This window comes from Chelon labrosus, assembly GCF_963514085.1.
Source record: "Chelon labrosus genome assembly, chromosome: 16".
NCBI lineage: Eukaryota > Metazoa > Chordata > Actinopteri > Mugiliformes > Mugilidae > Chelon > Chelon labrosus.
This window is the reverse complement of record NC_140349.1, coordinates 5,467,891-5,486,143: the sequence shown is the minus strand read 5'-3', so window position 1 is coordinate 5,486,143 and position 18,253 is coordinate 5,467,891. Positions and strand designations below refer to the sequence as shown.

Genomic DNA, 18,253 nt, shown 5'->3' with positions numbered 1-18,253 from the left:
GTCTTCGGCGTCAGATCTGCCACTTTTCAAGGCTGCAGGAACCTGTTGAAGCGTCTTCTCGCCCATGCTAACGATGCTAACCCCCTCAGCAGGAAAAAAAAAAGAAAGAAAAGAAACCCAACACACCCGCAAGACAGTTAACTGTAGAAAGCATCCTCATCTGTTTTTATTTTCCCCTCCCTAGTGGAGTTGTCAAAAGCCCTGTCAGAGAGAAATAATATTCTGAGGATACCGCGCAACACTGCTGCGGCTTTTGGAACAGCTCCTCAGATGGTAATTGGATTCTCGGCCTCTCTGCAGACGGGCCAATTCACGGACACCGTCGAGTGGGGAGCGGCGATAAAAGAGGCGACAGAGATGGAACAGGGCGCTATTCTGGGGGAGCAGATAAATGACTTGCATGATTTAGAGCCTCCCATTTTCATCTCAACCCCAATCCATCTCGTGGCGCGCGCTGATTATTTTAGCCCGGCTTGTTTGCCAAAAATGAAGCGGCTGGAAAGACGGCTGCGATAGCGGGCGGAGGCTGCAGCCGCGGGAGAACGAGGACGACGAAGTGATTATGTGTGTTTTGGTGTGAGTGGGTGGAGGGAGAGGTTTCATTCAAACCAATATTCAACACAATACACATTCAGTCCTCTGCAAAAAAATAGTGTAAAGGAGTATAAAAATCTTGAATTCGCAGCTAAATCAATGCTAGCAACTAAAAATTTGCAAGTTTTTTCATTTGTTGCCCTCAAATCCTGACCTGACTTATAATCCAGAGTCATCAATAGTGCCAGTAATAGTATTATATAGCTGTGTCGCTCAGCGTTCATTTAACCACAGAGGAAGGTCAAATGTTTACAGATTAAATCAGCTGCTCTGTCACCACCTCTTTCTAAATCCAAGGGCATCCCAATAAATGATTCTGCAGCTGTGTTTATGGTTAAAAGCTCCGAGGCGCGTGTCAGTCTTAAAAAGAGGCCATCAAAGGAAGTGCCGTCAAGTAGCTTTTTCAATTATCCTCGGGTAAAAGCTGCAGTGCTGTGTCAGTTTCAAGGATCTCCTGTTTACACAAGGAGATCTGTATTCAGCACTTAATAAGAAACATGTATACACACACAAGAGATGGAAATAAGAATAAATGAGAGAGGAGACAGCGGCAGGAGGCTGTTTAAAAAGAAGCGTGAACGGAGTCAATTAGATGAGGCGCTCACCGTCCTAACAAGTGCTTTCGACTAACTCTTACCACTTCCTTGCGCTGGAAGAAGCCCGTGGGCTAATTCAGGTCACAGGAAACCAATTTACACCACAGAGTGAGAGCGAGACGGTCTCACATGGCTGAGGAATTCTCCATCCAAGCATGTCCTCTCGCACCACGGGGGTAAAAACAGCCCTCGACACTGCAAGTGCTCCATCTTTAGAAGTACGCGTACACCAAAAGGCAGCGATCTCCGGCATACCGAGGCTCCAGCGCGTCCCTGGGATCCCATTTAGATTGTCAGTGTTACCGCGGCCCACGGACGGCTGTTAGCTGTGTGGCTACCTCGCGCTGTAACCGAATTGATGTCAACCCCGGAGAGTCTGCAAGATTTATGACCTACGAGGGTTACCAGAGGCAGGCAGGCAGGCAGACACAGACATATTGTATGTCTGAGAAAGAAAAGCACAAAATTTAACATGTGATCCCTTTTAAAGATGAGAAAGGTTTTCATTGTAAATGCAGCTGTTGTAAATACGATATACCGATGTGCAAAAAAAAAAATCTAGCTAGGTCCCTTCTTATTCAGGAATATAGTTTAGATGACTTGCATATATACGCTGCTTCCATACCCTTAGTGATTTTATATGGCTCTTTTATAGGGATGTGCTTTTGCTTGTGCAGAGATTTCTTAATTTAATCTGATATTAACCCTAAAAGGCAACAAACCTTGTGTAAATACTGTGTTGACTAAATAAGCCCCAGTGACTAATATTAGATGGACCAGTTATAAATTAGGGGCCCGGTGGATTTTCAGTTAAATCTAAAGCAATATTAATGACAATGGCACTGAGACATCACTACCACTCGTAAAGAGGAATCCAACGTAGCACATGTCAGCACCGGTCACTCTTAAACATCCTCTTTTCCACTGTTGTAAATACACACACACACATATATATATTAGTAGATGTGTGATTCTGCATGAAAATACGACTGTATTTCTTACTGCAAGGCTTATGCAAGATTTTATACTCTTAAAACGCTGCATCGATCCTTTAACCACACATCCACAGTCGATAGAAACCTTTGCCTTCAGCTGGGAAGACTCTCCAGGCCAACTCACATCATGCTAACATGTTTTGGTCACGGTGTTGCGGCGGGAAATCCTTTCATCTGCTTGCCTCCGGCGGGTGTAGCCGCCTCCAGAGTGTCTGCAGATCTGACAGATCAACAGTGTTGTTTTAACCAGGAACTGTCACCTATATTTAGATCCGCTCAAGAAAGTACGATTTAGGTAAAAAGTCATGTCAAAGAAAAGCTACGTGATCGTTGCAGGGTTGAATCTGAAGCCTGTTTAACTATAAACTACAGGGAGAAGTTGATATGAAATGAAAGTCACCTCCAGCTTTAGGGAGAACATATGCACCCTGTTTTATTGCCTTGCCTGTAAATATAAATCTAGCAATGTGATTTTTCATTTTGGGTTTCACTCTGGGAGCCGGGAAAGCATGAAAATTAAAGGGGAACTACCGTTTTTTGCAACCTGGACCTTATTTCTGGCATAAAATACGATGGTTTACTCACCCATATAACTTTGGTGTCATTTGGAGTCGTTCGGAAGATATTTAGATCCAGCGGAGCGCCGCGTATATCCATATAGTGGGAGTGACTGGGGCACCGAAACACAGCCTCTAAATAACACATTATCTGCCGCGAAACTCGTTAATTTCACCAATATTTTGTTATTATACGCTATTCCCTGTTGAGTCCGGAGTTACCTGTTGTCTATTTGCGGACGTGCAGCGGTTTGTTGTTCTTTGGCCAGCTGTTCCTCTCTCTGCCTCCGCATCCTCCTTTCAACGAGCTCCTCATCTGTATACTCTGGCTCAAAACAGTAAGGACGACCACCATAAACAAAGTCGTCATCCACAACCTCAGAATCGGAAAAATATTCAGCCATGTTGCAAAAAACTAGCAGTAGCAAAGTACAGGTAAACAAGTCGACCGTCACGGGCGGCGCTCAGAGATGACATCATCCAGGTCAGAAGTTAACAGGTCAATCTACAGACCCCGGATGATGATAACAGGTAACTCCGGACTCGGGGAATAGCACTAGCGTACCATAACAAAATATTGGTGAAATGAACGAGTTTTGCGGCAGATAATGTGTTATTTAGAGGCTGCGTTTCGGTGCCCCAGTCACTCCCACTATATGGATATACATGGCGCTCTGCTGGAGCTAAATATCTTCCGAACGACTCCAAATGACACCAAAGTTATGTGGGTGAGTAAACGATCGTATTTTATGCCAGAAATAAGGTCCAGGTTGTAAAAAACGGTAATTCCCCTTTAACTTCAGTACGCTAAGCTAACGTCTCCTTTGTGCTAATCGAATAAGCGAATTGTTTAACAGCTAAGAAACTCACTGGGTGTAGGGAACTCAGGCAATATCCCGAAAGGCTAGAAAGTAGCTTTAAACAATGCATCCCAAGTAGGAATAATAATTATGGATTTTTGTCTTTTGTGTGAACGCACCATAAGAATCCAAATTAGCACATTACCCTGAATTATGAGAAAAATTCCTAGTGAGGTAAATAGATTTCACCGTGGCAGGTTGTGTCTGTTCAAGTGCATGAATTGGGAAATGCAGTGGATTCATTTGAAGGCCTTGCTTTGTGTTGGGTCTAAGCTTCTTAGAAAGCCTGGCATCTGAATAATTTCGAAACGTTCCTCTGTGATTCCAGTGAAATATATATATATATATTTTGCATTAAAATACCGATATTTCAGAGGCTGGTTGTGTACCTGAAATTGGAAAGTGCTATTGCAAATATATGTTTCTATTCAAATGAAAATGAAACGTGTCGCGCCGAACGTTCACCGCAAAGCCTCTTTTGCGGAGAACTTTTGTGCTTTGCAGGGTGAAAGGACACGAGCCTCCTCTGGATATCAGCATGCCCGCCGCCTGAATAATAACACTGTAGGTTCAGGCAATCACAGCTGACGGGGGCTTTATGAAAGGATTTCTCTTTCTGTCATTTCACCCTTGGTCTGATGTTTTCTGTTTCATTACACATCTGAGCCGCTATTCACAAAGCCTCTCAGAACAGAAGTGCTGATCCGTGTGTGGGTAAGGGGGGAAGATTTAATAAAATGTTCTGGTAGATTCGCTTTTCTGTTAATCTACTATTCTCTGAAATTCCAAAGAATATAATGAAAAAAGAAAAAAATAATCCATGAAATGATTTCTGCAGTGTGGAAGTTTCCTAATACCTCGGATCATAACAGTATTTCCTTTAACGCAAAGCACCCGAAGTACTGTCAGCTGCAGTTTGTGATTCAGAGATCAATTAATTTGAACTCGCCTCAGTTCACGTCAGCGGCCTCGTCTTTGGTTCGTGGAAAACCTAATCGGAAACCACTTACCTCTTGTCATTTTCTAAGTAAAGAACACAAATCAGATTCGTATTCTTTCGGCCAAACTGATGAGTCCAGCAGCACTTCTGCTCTGGGATGTGAACTATAAAATGATCTGCTTGAAAACGTAGTCACACATCTGTTCCCGCCGTGACACTCCCAGCACCAGAGAATGTGTTTTCTTTCTTTATAGAAAGTGAAAGAAATTGTATTTGTGAAACAGTCTCAATTGTGCATTAACCCAAACCAGACGAGTGCATTTGTCGGAAAAGAAAAGAGATCCCTCCTGCAGGACTTTTTGTAGCCTCACATTTAGCACCAACCGTAGTTGTATTTAGTATTTCGTCTTACTCTAATATTATACTTGATCCCTGCTGTCCCAGTGTATACCTAAGAGTTAGTGTAACCGCAGCATGCTCACCAGTAGATTGCTTGTGGGACGGCAGGCGCGACGCCGATACAGCTAGCAACGATAGCGCACTTTTCTGTACGAGCTGGCCTCCTGAATCCAGCCTGATCTCCTGGCTCTGGTTTCCCATGATCCTCCTTGATGCTGGAGAATCAATAGTTCACGGCTGCAGTTCAGCTGCGAGCTAAAATAAGTTGTTTTCTGGCGTACGCTACTGTGCAGAACGAGATATTTGATGTGTGCAGGACATGGCGTGGTTGTTTAATCATAAATGTTTCATCTATGCTGGGATATGCCAACCGTTGTGTTTTACTCTAATGCCAATTATGTGACATGCATTAAAATGGTGTGTGTATGTTTTCTTTTTATTGACACTGGTACTCTCCTTTAACACACTTAAATGTGCACAGACTCCATCTATATTTTATTTATATTGTTTCCTAATCCAAGGGGATGTTAATGTTTCCTTCCCAGAGGTTTTAAGTTGTACGTTTTAATGTCACAGACATATTGACATGCTGAATGCCACAGTAGCTCGATGTGAAGATCTATTGCCCTTGTTTTTAATTATTTTTTTTTTCTTTTTTGGGAAACCACAGAGTCAGGCTGGTTCTCGAGGCTAAATTAGATCCTTTTTGTTGTTTTAGTCCATGACTCGGTTAGGAAGACGTTTCTGCAGCTGCTTCTGCAGACGTTAGAATTGTTTTATTCTGCATCCTGAAAATGATTTATGTTCAGTTTATATCCGCTCTGATCACGGTCATGATGAAATGATGTTTCTTTTTGTGGGGGCTCCACCGTAAAATGGTAGAAGAAGAGTTTCAAACCTTTAATATGATCGGTAAGTGCATGTATTGTCTCTTTTGAAGTCTTTGCACAACCTGAATTCAAGAAAGTGTGGGTCTGTGTGGAAATGAATGAATACGAAGTTGTATTGTTGCCCTGAATCCTTTAAACAGGGGGTTAAATATGCAAAGGTGTGCTGAGGTCTGACTGGAAAATGTGACTTCAGCACATGGAGTTAAGTAGAATGGTGCGAGGTTTAGGTTGCTGTAAATGTGAAAAGAAAAGGTGCAAGAGAACATTGTTTCATACCTGTACTCTTTTGATACCTGGAAGTTCATCTGCATGAAGCTCTTTGTCGTCACGTGTGGTTGATTTCCTTTGAAACATCTCACTTGATGTTCTTTTTTCCAAAGCTGGGTAATCATTGACATTAACTTGCTTGATAAATAAATCAGTCATCATTTACATACTATATATATACATATACATATATATATAAGACCTCTTGGCATCCTGCACACACTTTTGTAAAAGCTTCTTTCTTTTCTGTGATAAATGAATAATTCCAATTAAATGAATTTTCAACTGAGAGCAAATCAAATGATTTATTTTTTTGCGTCACTGCTTTTCTTTTGTGCGTTCCAATTTCTTTAATACAAACTCAAATGTTTTCCATTTCAGCTTCGATAAAGGATTAGCGAGTATTTCTAAAACAGGAAAAGCCTCATTTCAAATGAATAGTTTAGATCAGAAAGAGTGAGCGGAGGTTTTCACGATGAACCAGCTTATATAGAATATATTCTGACCTGAAACTTTAAGCTTTTATCTGAACATACTCAGACGTAATATTAAGTAGTCGTGATGAATGGACCGCATTTGGCTGCCGCAGCTAAAGGGGCTTCACTTCTTTGCATAACATTATTGAAATACTTCAGTGTAACTAAGGCAGAGACTGGTTGTAGAGTAGTAGTAGGTGGATTTGGTCTAACAACACAATCTGGTCTGACAACACAATATGTCAAACACAAAATCTGATGTATGTCTTAAAAGGTGTGTGAAAGGTGGACTAACATTCAACGAACCCAAACCTTTTACTTCTAATTTAAGATCTGAAGATCCTAAAGTTTGCAAAGACACAAAATATGTCTGATCATTTAAATTTAAAAACTTGTATTCCAGTATTTTTCTCTTAAAAAAACATTACATATTGGTTTAGAGTGCTAAAGTAAATCATTACAAACACAAATTTGTTCCAAGATATTAAACAGCAGCAGCTAAACAGCAGTTTAAATTATGCTGCAATGGTTATCACTCTGGACTCTGAATCCACTCAGTTCATATATTGGGAGGGACCTCCATATTTGTAGGGGAAGCTGTGGCCTAATGTCTACAGGTTTCAAATATCCTCTACATCCACGAGCATACACCTACACCCCAAATTAAATCCGAGTGTGTACACTGCTCTCTGTGTGCATACGAACGGCTGAGTTAAATGCAGATAAAGTTTCTCTCATTGAGGGAGCAGCAAAGGATAGTTACTATTAAATTAACAGTCAATATGCATCTATCAGTACAAAAGTATCACACCACCCACCACAATCTGAACAAACTCCTCCAGCTACAGGTGAGTGTCCGGTCATCAACTGGTCGTAGTCGTCTGAGTTTCAGGTGGGCTCCACCAGCAGATGTTCCTGATAAAAATCTAGACTCTGTCTTTTATAAGTGAAGAAGCAACTTGGATTAAACATCTTCAAGAAAACTCGGCTCTCTTTGTTTTTGCTATGTTTTTTAGTATGTATGTTATATGAACAGCACACAGTTTGTTTGTTGCTCTGAAGCATTCAATGCAGGACCATGAGGTTCTGTAACTGAATCACCATACTCTTCTATTTACCTTATATATATATATATGAAACATGTTTGCACTAATGTCAAATAGGGTGCTATACACCGATCAGGCATAACTTTACGACCACTGACAGGAGAAGTAAATAACATTGACCATCTTGTGACAGTTCAATGTTCTGCTGGGAAACTTTTGGACCTGACATTCACCCACCTAGACCAGACCAGACACCTCCACCCACCCCATAGCAATGACACTCCTTGACGGCAGGATGCAGCCTGACACACACAAAAACGCTTTAGGAACAACTCACAAGGTGTTGACCTGGCCTCCAAATTCACTAGATCCCAAACTGATCAAGTATCTGTGGGATGATCCACAGAGGACCCTCCCCTCAAAGGGGCCAGACACCATGGGACACCCTCAGAAGGCCCATGTCCATTCTCTGATGAATCAGACGCACAAGAGAGACCTACACAGTATTAGGAAGGTGGTCATAATGTATGCAATCCTGCATTAATCTATTAATCTTGTAATCCTTGCACAATTACTAATGCTACACATTTGCATTACTGTCAATACTGTGCAGGGCCAGTGCAACAAAACTAGTTGTGTACCTGACAATGAAGTCTGTCCAAGTCTGTGACAGTCATTACTACTATAATTTATGATGCAGGCAGCGACTGTTAGTGACCCAGCCTGTTGGACGTGCTCCACTCTGCCCCTGAAAGGACTCTGAGCTTATCCCGTCTGGTCTGATCCCAGCAGCCGCGGCGGGCGGGCGGCTCTCCTCTGACACGTTTTGGCTCGGGCCCATACAGTCAACGCTCCGGCCCCTGTTGCCGCGAAAGGCGCCCTGGCTCTCAGCCAATCGGGGCGGAGCAGGAAGTGACGCAGCTTCTAGCGCTAGGAAGCTCCGGGACTGGCGCGCCAAATTTCAAAGGACTTCCTCCAGGGAGGAACGACGGCGAAGAGCTGCTCCGACGGCGAGAAAATAAAATACTGCGGTTAAAAGTGAAGTAACAACATTAAAGTTCGGGTTTGTGAGGGGAATCCGAGCCGTCGACCGTGAAACCCGACGCCGCTTTGAAGGAGTAGCTCCCATGAAGTGTTGAGTGCAGCTCTGTCATTGTTGTAAGTGGCAGCTTTGACTTTCATTCTGTCCTACGAGGAACTAACGTCAGCTAGCTTAATCCTGTTTGAGCTAAAGAGCCAGGACGGACGGGGGACTCTCACTGCTCTCATAAAAACTGCTTAACATTGATTAATATTGTTATTTTTATTATTTAAAATGCATATTTCTCGAAGATAGTTGCAGAAAACGTGTTTTTTTTATTTTTATTTGACAAGCCGTTCATTTCTGTGCTGCTTTGTGTGCTGGTCCCATGATGTGTCAGTGAGGCAGCTGATTCAATACTTATTCTGCTCAAGTTAGCATGTTAGCAATTTAGCAGTTTTTCATGCTTTTATGCTTTATAATCTGTTTTTATTTATGTTTTTTATGTGTGTGTGCAGCAGAGCAACCAAACAGAAGCCTTTTTTTTATGTTTAAGTTTTGTTTTCTCTTATGTTTTCAGATCGCTTCCCACCTGGGATTTCAATCTACCTCACGCATGCACGCTCACACTTTGACAGCTGGTCAAACCTGGGAGATATCAGCCGTCAGAAGCTAAAAGTTTATCTCTATTTGCTGCACCTTTCACCTCTGTCCACATATTAAGGCCTCCGCTCTCCGTGCAGGATTTAGTCTGTTTGCGCTGGAGCTCGTTTCCACGCTTCTCCGGCTCATACACTTCTCTACATCCTCATTATTTATTCATGTGTGCACGGCAGGACGCAGCAAGACATCGGCTTTCCATGCTAATGCAAACACCTGTTGCTCAAAGCTCCTGCACCTGTCTCTAACCTTCACACTCGGCGCTCGCAGGCGTGTGATTAGAATATTTTATCTTTGCTCGGTGGCTTTATGTTCGCATTCATCTCTCTTTGGTCAGATGAGTTCAGTTTAACTCTTATCCACTAGCTCAGAGTTGTATCTGAAAATGGATCGCAGCGTCCTGTAACTCGGGATCAGATCAGAGGTGGCCCCCCCCGGGTGGGTCTTAGCCGTGGCAGACAATCAGACCCTTCAGCCATGCTGTCAGGGGTGCAGCCGTGCTTCCAGCTGCTTCGGATCGGGTCGTCGGCGGGCGACTCGGCCAGGGACCTGTACACGTTCAGGCCGGCGCTCAGCCACTCCGTGTTCCGCCTGGGCCGGGCGGCGGAGCTGTGCGACGTCACGCTGGACTCGAGCTCGGTGTCCCGCATCCACGCCGAGCTTCACGTGGAGAGGGAGGCGAGCGGAAGTGACACCTCCGAGCGGCAGCAGCAGCAGCAAGAGGAGGAGGATGAGGGCGACGGATGGATCGTCCACGTTAAGGACAGGAGCAGTCATGGTGAGATAAGAACTGAGTCATTCGCACCTAAGACACCACAGTCAGGATGGGAAACTTAAAACACTTGCACGCCCTTTTGTCACAGTCATTGTGAAAGAGAATCGCAACCTGATTACAAGAATATCAAAACCTCTAAAGGGAAATGAGCCTCATAAAGACGTCACACTTTACTACCTCTTTACGGAGGGGAGCATTTAAAAGACATTATCGACAACGCACACGATAATAGACGTAGATTTAAAGCAAAACGGCCTTGACACAGTTGGTTATGACAGATGGTAAATAATTGACAGACTCATGTGTTTTGATGTGGGACACGGTTATCAAAACTACCACGTGCACTCTGACGGCTCCGGGGCAACAGCTGCAGACCGAGCAGGTTTCTGAATGAAAGAAGCACAAGCCCCAGACTCACACACTTAAACCTAACATCCTCCTTCATCCAGAACTTTTATTCTTATCTTCCGTGGTAGTCGGAGAATTTTATCTGCCTCTCGGTTCGAAAGCGACGATCAGAAAGTAATAAAAGAGTGCCATACCTATGAGTCTTTATGACACATCTACAGCTATTAAACTTTTACTTTTGCTTTATTATTAAGATACCTGTGATAAGAATTATTATTACCTTTGTGTCATTAAAACGTCAAAACATACGAATAGACGGAGAAATAAATCTTCTATCCGCAATATTAAACACTTTGAGACAGAAAATTAACTGAGTTATTATATGAACAGATCTGTTAATAATTAAAGATGTTCTGCGGGGAGAAATGTCAAGGATTCGCTGCTTTTGTTGATTTTTAAACTTGAATTTTGCCCTGGAAATACTGGAGGATATTTCTGTGTTTCTCCGTCAGTAAGTAGTAAAGAGTCATCACTTGCAGCCCTGCTTTAAAGAAATGAAAGGGTGACACGACGGAGAGAAAAATGAGCCAAAAAAAGTTTTCAGAGCAGATTTATGCATTTAGCTTCAGCTGAGAGAGTTAAATTCTGATTTATAACTTCACAGGGGCAAAAGCAGCACTATTATTTTAGAAATAAAGCTAAATTTAAATCAGCACACTGTAATAATGGTCGGATTTGGTGTCTTTTCGGCGACGTGATATCCGTTTTACCTCCCGACTAGTCTTTAGTGCGGTCTGAAGTGCAGACGAAGGCACAGATTGAGGGCGAACGTCGGGTCTCGAGGCCGACAGACTGTGTCCAACAGGCTCTAAATCTAAACTACTTCCCTTACTGCCTAATTCTTCAAGTAATTTCACAGCCAGTTTCACACATTTTTCACTTTTGCTATCAAAATTACAGTTTAGTATTCACCCCGCATTTCTCATTCTGCGCCGTGCCGTCGCGGCCGTTGGATCGCCTTGTAGCCTTCCAGCGCCTCAGTTCTAGGTCCATTTCACAGACTGTTTTACATTTACCCCTCCAAAAAGCTGTAAACATATGGATAGCCGACAAATGACTTCAGGGCTCTGCTTGCTTGATTTATTCTTTGTTGTGCGTCAGATGTTAGATTGTTAGATTGTCTTCAACGGCAAAACTGCTGCTTGTTTTTAGGCGTCTTCAAAGAGTTGTCACCGCTTACACGACACAGAATAAGTGACTGAAAGCTTCTTATTTTGTGCGTTTCTAGGCACATGGGTCAATGACATCCGCCTCCAGCCTGGCATTCAGTGGGAGCTCTCCGATGGGGATACACTGACCTTCGGTGGCCAGTCGGCTCCAGGGAGCCCCGAGTTCTATTTCCTCTTCCAGAAGGTCAAAGTTCGCCCGCTGGACTTCGACGCCATCACAATTCCTAAGGTAGTTTCTCGTAATCCAAGGAGTCAAGCAGAGACAGATCTAACTGCAGGTCACAGACTCATAATAAAGTTTGAAGTCCTGTGTACCTCACCAAGTTTTAAAGTCTGCTGCATGAACCAGTGCCGCAAGTAACAGAGTTAAGTTGATTTTTTGTCGGTTGCAACTTCATTAAATCTCACCAGGAAACTAAATGTGTATTAATCCCCCACTGACAGAAGTCCCCAACAAACTCATGGCACCTCCAGCTTTATATAGAAATCATTTTACAAATTATATTAACAAGCCGCTTAAGAAGGACGACAGCTGAGACGAGCCCAGGAGTCGAGGAGGTAAAGCTCACCCAGGTGCCGCTGTTGTCTTCCTAAACTAGAAAGAGAAAGAGGCTGCAGGGAGCTGAGAGGAAATGAGTTTGTTGGGACGTGTTTTAGCACTAAATCCAACTTTAGATGCACATTAAACAACGTTATTGGAGTTTATTTTGAGTCAGTTGCACCTTTAGTGTTCTGCTGCTGAACTAAAGGTGTATTAATCCACCAGTGAAAGTAGTCCCCAACGACGGCTCTTTAGATTATTTTATAAATTATACTAGCCATTTAAAAGTCATAGAGCTTTGGACACACACAGAGGTTAGGAAAGACAAACAAACAAATTGTTCTCAGTAATGAAACTACACAGCTATCAGCCACAACATTATGACCGGAGAAGTAAGTAACATTGACCATCTTGTGATAATTCAGTGTTCTGCTGGGAAACTTCTGGACCTGGCATTCATTGGTGTGGATGTTACTTACACATTTAGCACCCACCTAGACCAGACCAGGCACCCCCACCCCATAGCAATGACACAATCCACAGAGGCCCCCCCCCCCAACAGCATTCTGTTGCCAGACACCACAGGACACCCTCAGAAGGTCCATGTCCAATCTCTGATGGGCCACAACTGTTTTGGAGGCACAAGGGAGACCTACACAATATTAGGAAGGTGGTCATAATGTTATGCCATCTTTGTCCTTTAGTTTCCCTCCCACATGTGTCTGTAGTACTCTGTGTCCACTAGGTGACAGATTGTTCAATTTTAACATAAAACATTAAATATATTAACATCTCGTTTCTTAGGCGGGGACCTTTTCCTCCGACCTCCAGAACCGGATCAGGACCAACCTGGACCGCAAAGAAGCCGCCAACCTGGACCTGTCCAAGCTGTCCATCAACCGGTCCACCGTCATCCTCAGCTCCATCGGCAGCCTCAGCAAGATGAAGGGCAGCGCCTGGACCTTCAAGAGGAGCCACAGCCACGAGGGGACCGTCTCCGATCCCGGCACCTCCTCCTCGCCTCCCCTCGCCGTGGGCTTCTCCTCGCTGCTCCCTCCCTCCACGCCGCCGTCGTTCTCCTCCACGGCGTCGGTGCCCTCGGCGAAGTGCCTCCCGGCGACCTCCAGGAGCAGGAGGAAGTCTGCTCACACGGTGCTCCTGGAGGACGACAGCTCGGACGAGCCCAGGAGTCGAGGAGGTAAAGCTCGTCGGAGTGTTGACGTCCTGAGTTTTTGGAAAACATGACATGAAGAGGAGAGGAAATGTGTTAGTTTGGGGCAGCTTTTAAGACTTAACACATCCAAGTCCAAGTAAATTACTGTGCGTGTGAAAGCCAGGCTTCTAAAAGTGCTGAAATAAATTGGATCTTCTCCTACTACAGTATTTTCCATCATTATTTCTTTCAGCTCTCGCAGGAGTCGTGGAGGACGGACAGAGGGCGAGGGGGAAGAAGAGGCGGAGGCTCTACAAGTCTGAGTCGGAGGGCTTGGGCTCGCCTCCCCCTCCTCCACAGCAGCCCAAGATCCACGACGACGTCCGTAGGCCCCTGGAGGCCAAGCCCTTCCCCGTCGGCATCAGGACCATCGGCAGCTTCCACGGCGCCATGACGAACAGCCGGCTCAACCACCACCTCCTCCAGGCGTCGTTCGCCAGCGTGGCCGTCCGCAAGCAGGAGGCGGACGCGATGCACCGCGTCAAGACGGTGGTGCACGGCAACATCGCCGCCTTCCGGCAACAGAAACCCGCTCACAGCTCCCCGACGGCGCAGAGGGGCAGGCGGCGGGCGCACAGCTCCCCGGTGTTCTCCCCTCTGGTGGTGGGAGGGGAGAACTACAACCTGGCCTCGCCCTCGGTGAGGATCCGGACAGAAGAGAGAGGCAGGGTGCAGTTCAGCCGGTTTCATCATCAAACAAGGTGAAATACACCTGCCACCAGTATTTATTTGCTCGTGAGAGGATTGCATGTTTGAAATTATACTGATGGTGTTCATCCTGCTACCACTAGGGGTCACCAAAATCCAAATTTCAAATCTGCACACGGGAGCTTTAAGATTTTAGAAAGTTTAGCGACAGATAGATTTAGATGCAAATAAAAGTATTTTTTGCACATTTTCTAATTCTGTCTAATTAAATATACATTTTATAAACCAACTCAATGCGATCTGTTTCTCTCTCCCTGAAGTAAACGACGGGGCCGCCCCAGAAAACACCCCCTCCCTCCCCGGCCTTCCCTTCCCTCCCCGTCCTCATCGTCCTCCTCCTCCTCCACCTCGTCGGCCTCCTCCTCCTCCGGCTCCTCTTCTTCCTCCTCCGAGGACGAGGACGACGAGGAGGAGGAGGCGGCGACATTTGGCGGGGTGGAGCCGTGCGCGGCGCCGCACTGCCGGCTGCCCCAGCAGGACACGGTGCAGTGGATCCAGTGCGACGTGTGCGACGCCTGGTACCACATAGACTGCCTGCACGTCGGCCGCAAGAAGCTGGTGATGGACCCCAAAGCCGACTTCCACTGCGGCTGTCGCTGACACGAGAGAATCCAAGTTCACCGCAGATTAAATGAAAAGAAAATCCCCGCTTTTTAACTTTCGAGGTGCCACACTTTCTCCGTAAATGTTTATTTCCCTTTCACTCGCTGCATCTAACACAAACAGAGCTTTCCTTTTGCAGCGGGTGAAAGCTAGAATAAAGGATTTCCTTGATTTTTTTTTTTTTTTACATCCTGATGTTCCCAAGTTTAAGGATTTGTGACTCATCGGTCACACAGCTACTTCATAAGCCCCCGGCCCACTCGATTCCAGAGCTCCGGCTTTGGAGAAGGAGGCAAAAACTGTAATGAAATGTCTCTGCTCAGATTTCATTACGGCGGAGGCTGCCTGGAGAGGAGCGATCAGGGCGGGAAAACATGATGAAATGTTTGAGTGCGTTCCCGCCGTGGCTGTTGTTGACCGGGGGAGCGAGCTGCATTCAGGAAGATTAATGAATTGTTTCCTGTCGCTGTTGAAACGCGTCTTGACGCCTTCCCGCTGCCGCCGCCTTCACATTTTCACTGACCGGGCCGGTTTTTCGAGGCTGCGCCGTAGTACGGACCTTTGGATTTGCTCTGGGTGGCCACCTCAGCGATAATCAGACTTCATTAAATATATTTCTGTGCAGCTTTTGTGGGCGGTGGCAGCCACGTACGAGTGGGCCTGTGATTTATTATTTTTTTAAAAGACAATTAAATGCCATGAAATGTCAGCAGACTTCTGTTGCTGCTGATGAGAAGTGCTCTCGGGGCGATAATCAAATGTTCGACTGCCCTTCTGCTGAAGCAGCTGCGGGATTTTGGGAGCAACGTGGGATTGTGTTCTTATGAAATGAACGCTGGCTGCTGCTGCTGTTTCTTCTTCTTATGGACGAATCATCCACCCATGTAACTAGAAAACGAAGTCATCGTCTCTGATTGGTGGGCCTAGACTTTGACGACACAGATCATTTAAATCTCTCTTCACACTACTAACGTCTTGGGCCAAAGAGGCTGGTTTTGTCCCGTTTGTGGGGGGGGTCTGGACCAGACCCAGCTGATGCAGACGACTCAGGCGCTGCTTGAGCGTGAACTCGGCGTGGAGCTCCAAAAAGTTTTTCCTCCTAAGCACCTTTCTTGTATTTAATTCCAAAATTTCCATCACGGCTTCCTCGTCGGGACAAAAACAGACTCTTTGTTTCTAAAACTTCACCACTGTCACATTCTTCTGAGCTTTTCTTTTGTCCATAGCGTTGAAACGGTCGTCTGTTGTTCATATTGTGTAAAATAATTATTTTAAGACGAACCTGCAGTTGTTTTTTTTGGGAGGAAATGATTTTTAAGCAATAACATAAGGACAAAATGTTTTAAAAAAGCTAAAAAAATAAAAATCTGTATATATATTTTAACTTTGACTTATAGAGATAACTGCAGCATTACAGAATTAAGCTTAACCAGTTGCTTCCAGTGCAGCCTCTCTTTGTCTTTGGCTGCACCGGTGCTCCTTTTACCGCCTCCTCCCTGCAGCCGCGTCAACTAGACGTCGACGGGTGAAGCGGCCGCCGATGCATCGGTCAGAAAGCTGGAGAAAAGTCACTGTATTCATCTGCTCTGGCGTTTAACGACGCCTCATCATCAGCTTTTCTAAAAGATGCAAGGTTAATATCATTCCACTGCAGTAATGCCTCCATTGTATAGGGAATAACATAACGACCTCATGCTACAATACAGCTTCTAAGGGCCCGTGTGGTCCTGCTCAGCAGTGATTACTCATATGTAAGAGGAAAAAAAGATGAGTTTTGAATGTCTTCTTTGTAGTTCCAACCTCAAGTAAAGATGTGACTTGTGCGTAACCTCTCTGTCTCTTAGATTTTCAGCGTCTGTGGTATTTAAATTCCCTTTTTTTTTTTTGTTCCTGTTCCCTTAAAGAAATATGTGCCATTTTCACCACATCACTCGTCGTCGCTCGGTGCCCCCGCTGCTTTGTTAACGCGCCTCGGCGTACACCTGCCTCACGCTTTCATGTGGCACGAAAGACGGTTGTAAAGTTGTTTTTTTTTTTCCCTTCTTCCTCCAGAACCTGCAGTTAAATAAGCGTTAAAATGAGAAGCCAGTGAGGGTGTGATCTTTTTTTTAATTGCAGGGAAGTTCAAATGTGACAAGAACCACGAAAGAGTATGAAATCTGTCTGATGTTGAAAAGTGAGGAGGAAAAAAAAAGTGTTTAGGTGTAAATGAGTCTCATTGTGATTTAAAATGCAGCAATTAAGACGGAGCAGCGTCGGTCACACGTTTGTTCGACATGTCATGCTGCTGTTTTCCTCCGTAAAGAAGAAAGTGGTGTGGTGGTGGTGGTTAGCACTGATGCCTCACGGCAAGAAGGTTCTAATTCTTTCAGTGTGGAGTTTGCATGTTCTCCCTGTGTCTGCGTGGGTTCTCTCCAGGTTCTCCAGCTTCCTCCCACCGTCCAAAGACATGCTGGTTAGGTTCATTGGTGATTCTAAATTGGCCGTAGGTGTGAGTGTGAATGGTTGTCTGTCTCTCTGTGTTAGACCTGAGATAGACTGGAGACCTGTCCAGGGTGTACCCCGCCTCTTGCCCCAGTGACGGCTGGGATAGGCTCCAGCCGCCCCCGCGACCCTCCACAGGACAAGAAAATGAATAAATAAATCTGTTCACTGTAGATGTAACTGGTCACTGTCACTGTTCACGCTGGCTCCAAACTGATCCCATTCCTCATGTAACTCTGCTGTAAGATGGGAAATCTACACTTTTGTGTAAAAGTGCATTCGGAAACGTACGTGGGGAGGGAACGAGGGTTTAGAAATCTGAGTTGGACAAATCAAATCCACCTATTTTAGTACAAAATGCATTCAGCAGGTTTCTCTGAGTGCATTTAGAAGGTAAACGGTTATAGATGTGGGATACACTTTGCACAAAAAGAGGTGGTCCTATTGTGGCCAGTAGAGATGTGCCGATCGATCCGAGTCCTGATCTGATATCAAATAAACTAAAGTTCCTCCCCGGTAGATTCCTAAAGTCTTTTCTTGTCCTCCTTGTATTCACCCAGATGCGACTGTATTGAGTCTGTCAAAGTTGACGTAGTGAGGAGAGGGTATCTCGTACCTCGGCTATCCAACGCCATAACCATTCACGCCTTGACGCTGTAGTATTTAATAACCATCTCCTACTCACAAAACAGCCACATTGCACAATTTACAAATTTCCATCTGACTCACTTCATTTTCCAGAGTGAATTAATTCCACATAACAGACATGTTTAGTCACTTTTTGTCATTTCCACCATTAAAAGAAGAAGATGTTTTTACTCTACAGGGCCGTGGTTTTAGTTTATGGCAGAGCTAAAATAAATAACTGCAAAAGATCAGACTTGACTTTAAAAACGCCCTGATCCGCCCTGATACCGATTGGGACGTCCCGAATGACCAGTATGGACAGGAGGAGTGATTGCAACAACCCGATCTGTAGGTATGACCATGGAGGGATAAATATCAGCCTGAGATCTAAACTATCTGGATATTTGATTAAAATCAGATTAAA

General features: G+C 44.8%; 1 protein-coding gene across 1 annotated transcript; it reads left to right on the top strand.

The window, feature by feature from the left end:
- Positions 1-8,640: 8,640 nt before the first annotated feature.
- On the top strand, positions 8,641-17,188 carry tcf19l (transcription factor 19 (SC1), like). Its single transcript, XM_084563935.1, has 6 exons — positions 8,641-8,778; positions 9,222-10,079; positions 11,713-11,882; positions 12,999-13,392; positions 13,601-14,108; positions 14,376-17,188. The coding sequence occupies exons 2-6, from the start codon at positions 9,779-9,781 to the stop codon at positions 14,713-14,715; spliced, it is 1,713 nt and encodes a 570-aa protein (XP_084420061.1). The 5' UTR covers positions 8,641-8,778; positions 9,222-9,778; the 3' UTR covers positions 14,716-17,188.
- The last annotated feature ends 1,065 nt before the right edge of the window (positions 17,189-18,253 follow it).

Bases quoted from the DNA above. Each gene is read 5' to 3' on its own strand.
- tcf19l (XM_084563935.1), top strand. From the start codon at position 9,779: ATGCTGTCAGGGGTGCAGCCGTGCTTCCAGCTGCTTCGGATCGGGTCG. The intron at 10,080-11,712 runs GTGAGATAAGAA...GTGCGTTTCTAG, and splicing joins TAAGGACAGGAGCAGTCATG to GCACATGGGTCAATGACATC. The intron at 13,393-13,600 runs GTAAAGCTCGTC...TATTTCTTTCAG, and splicing joins CGAGCCCAGGAGTCGAGGAG to CTCTCGCAGGAGTCGTGGAG.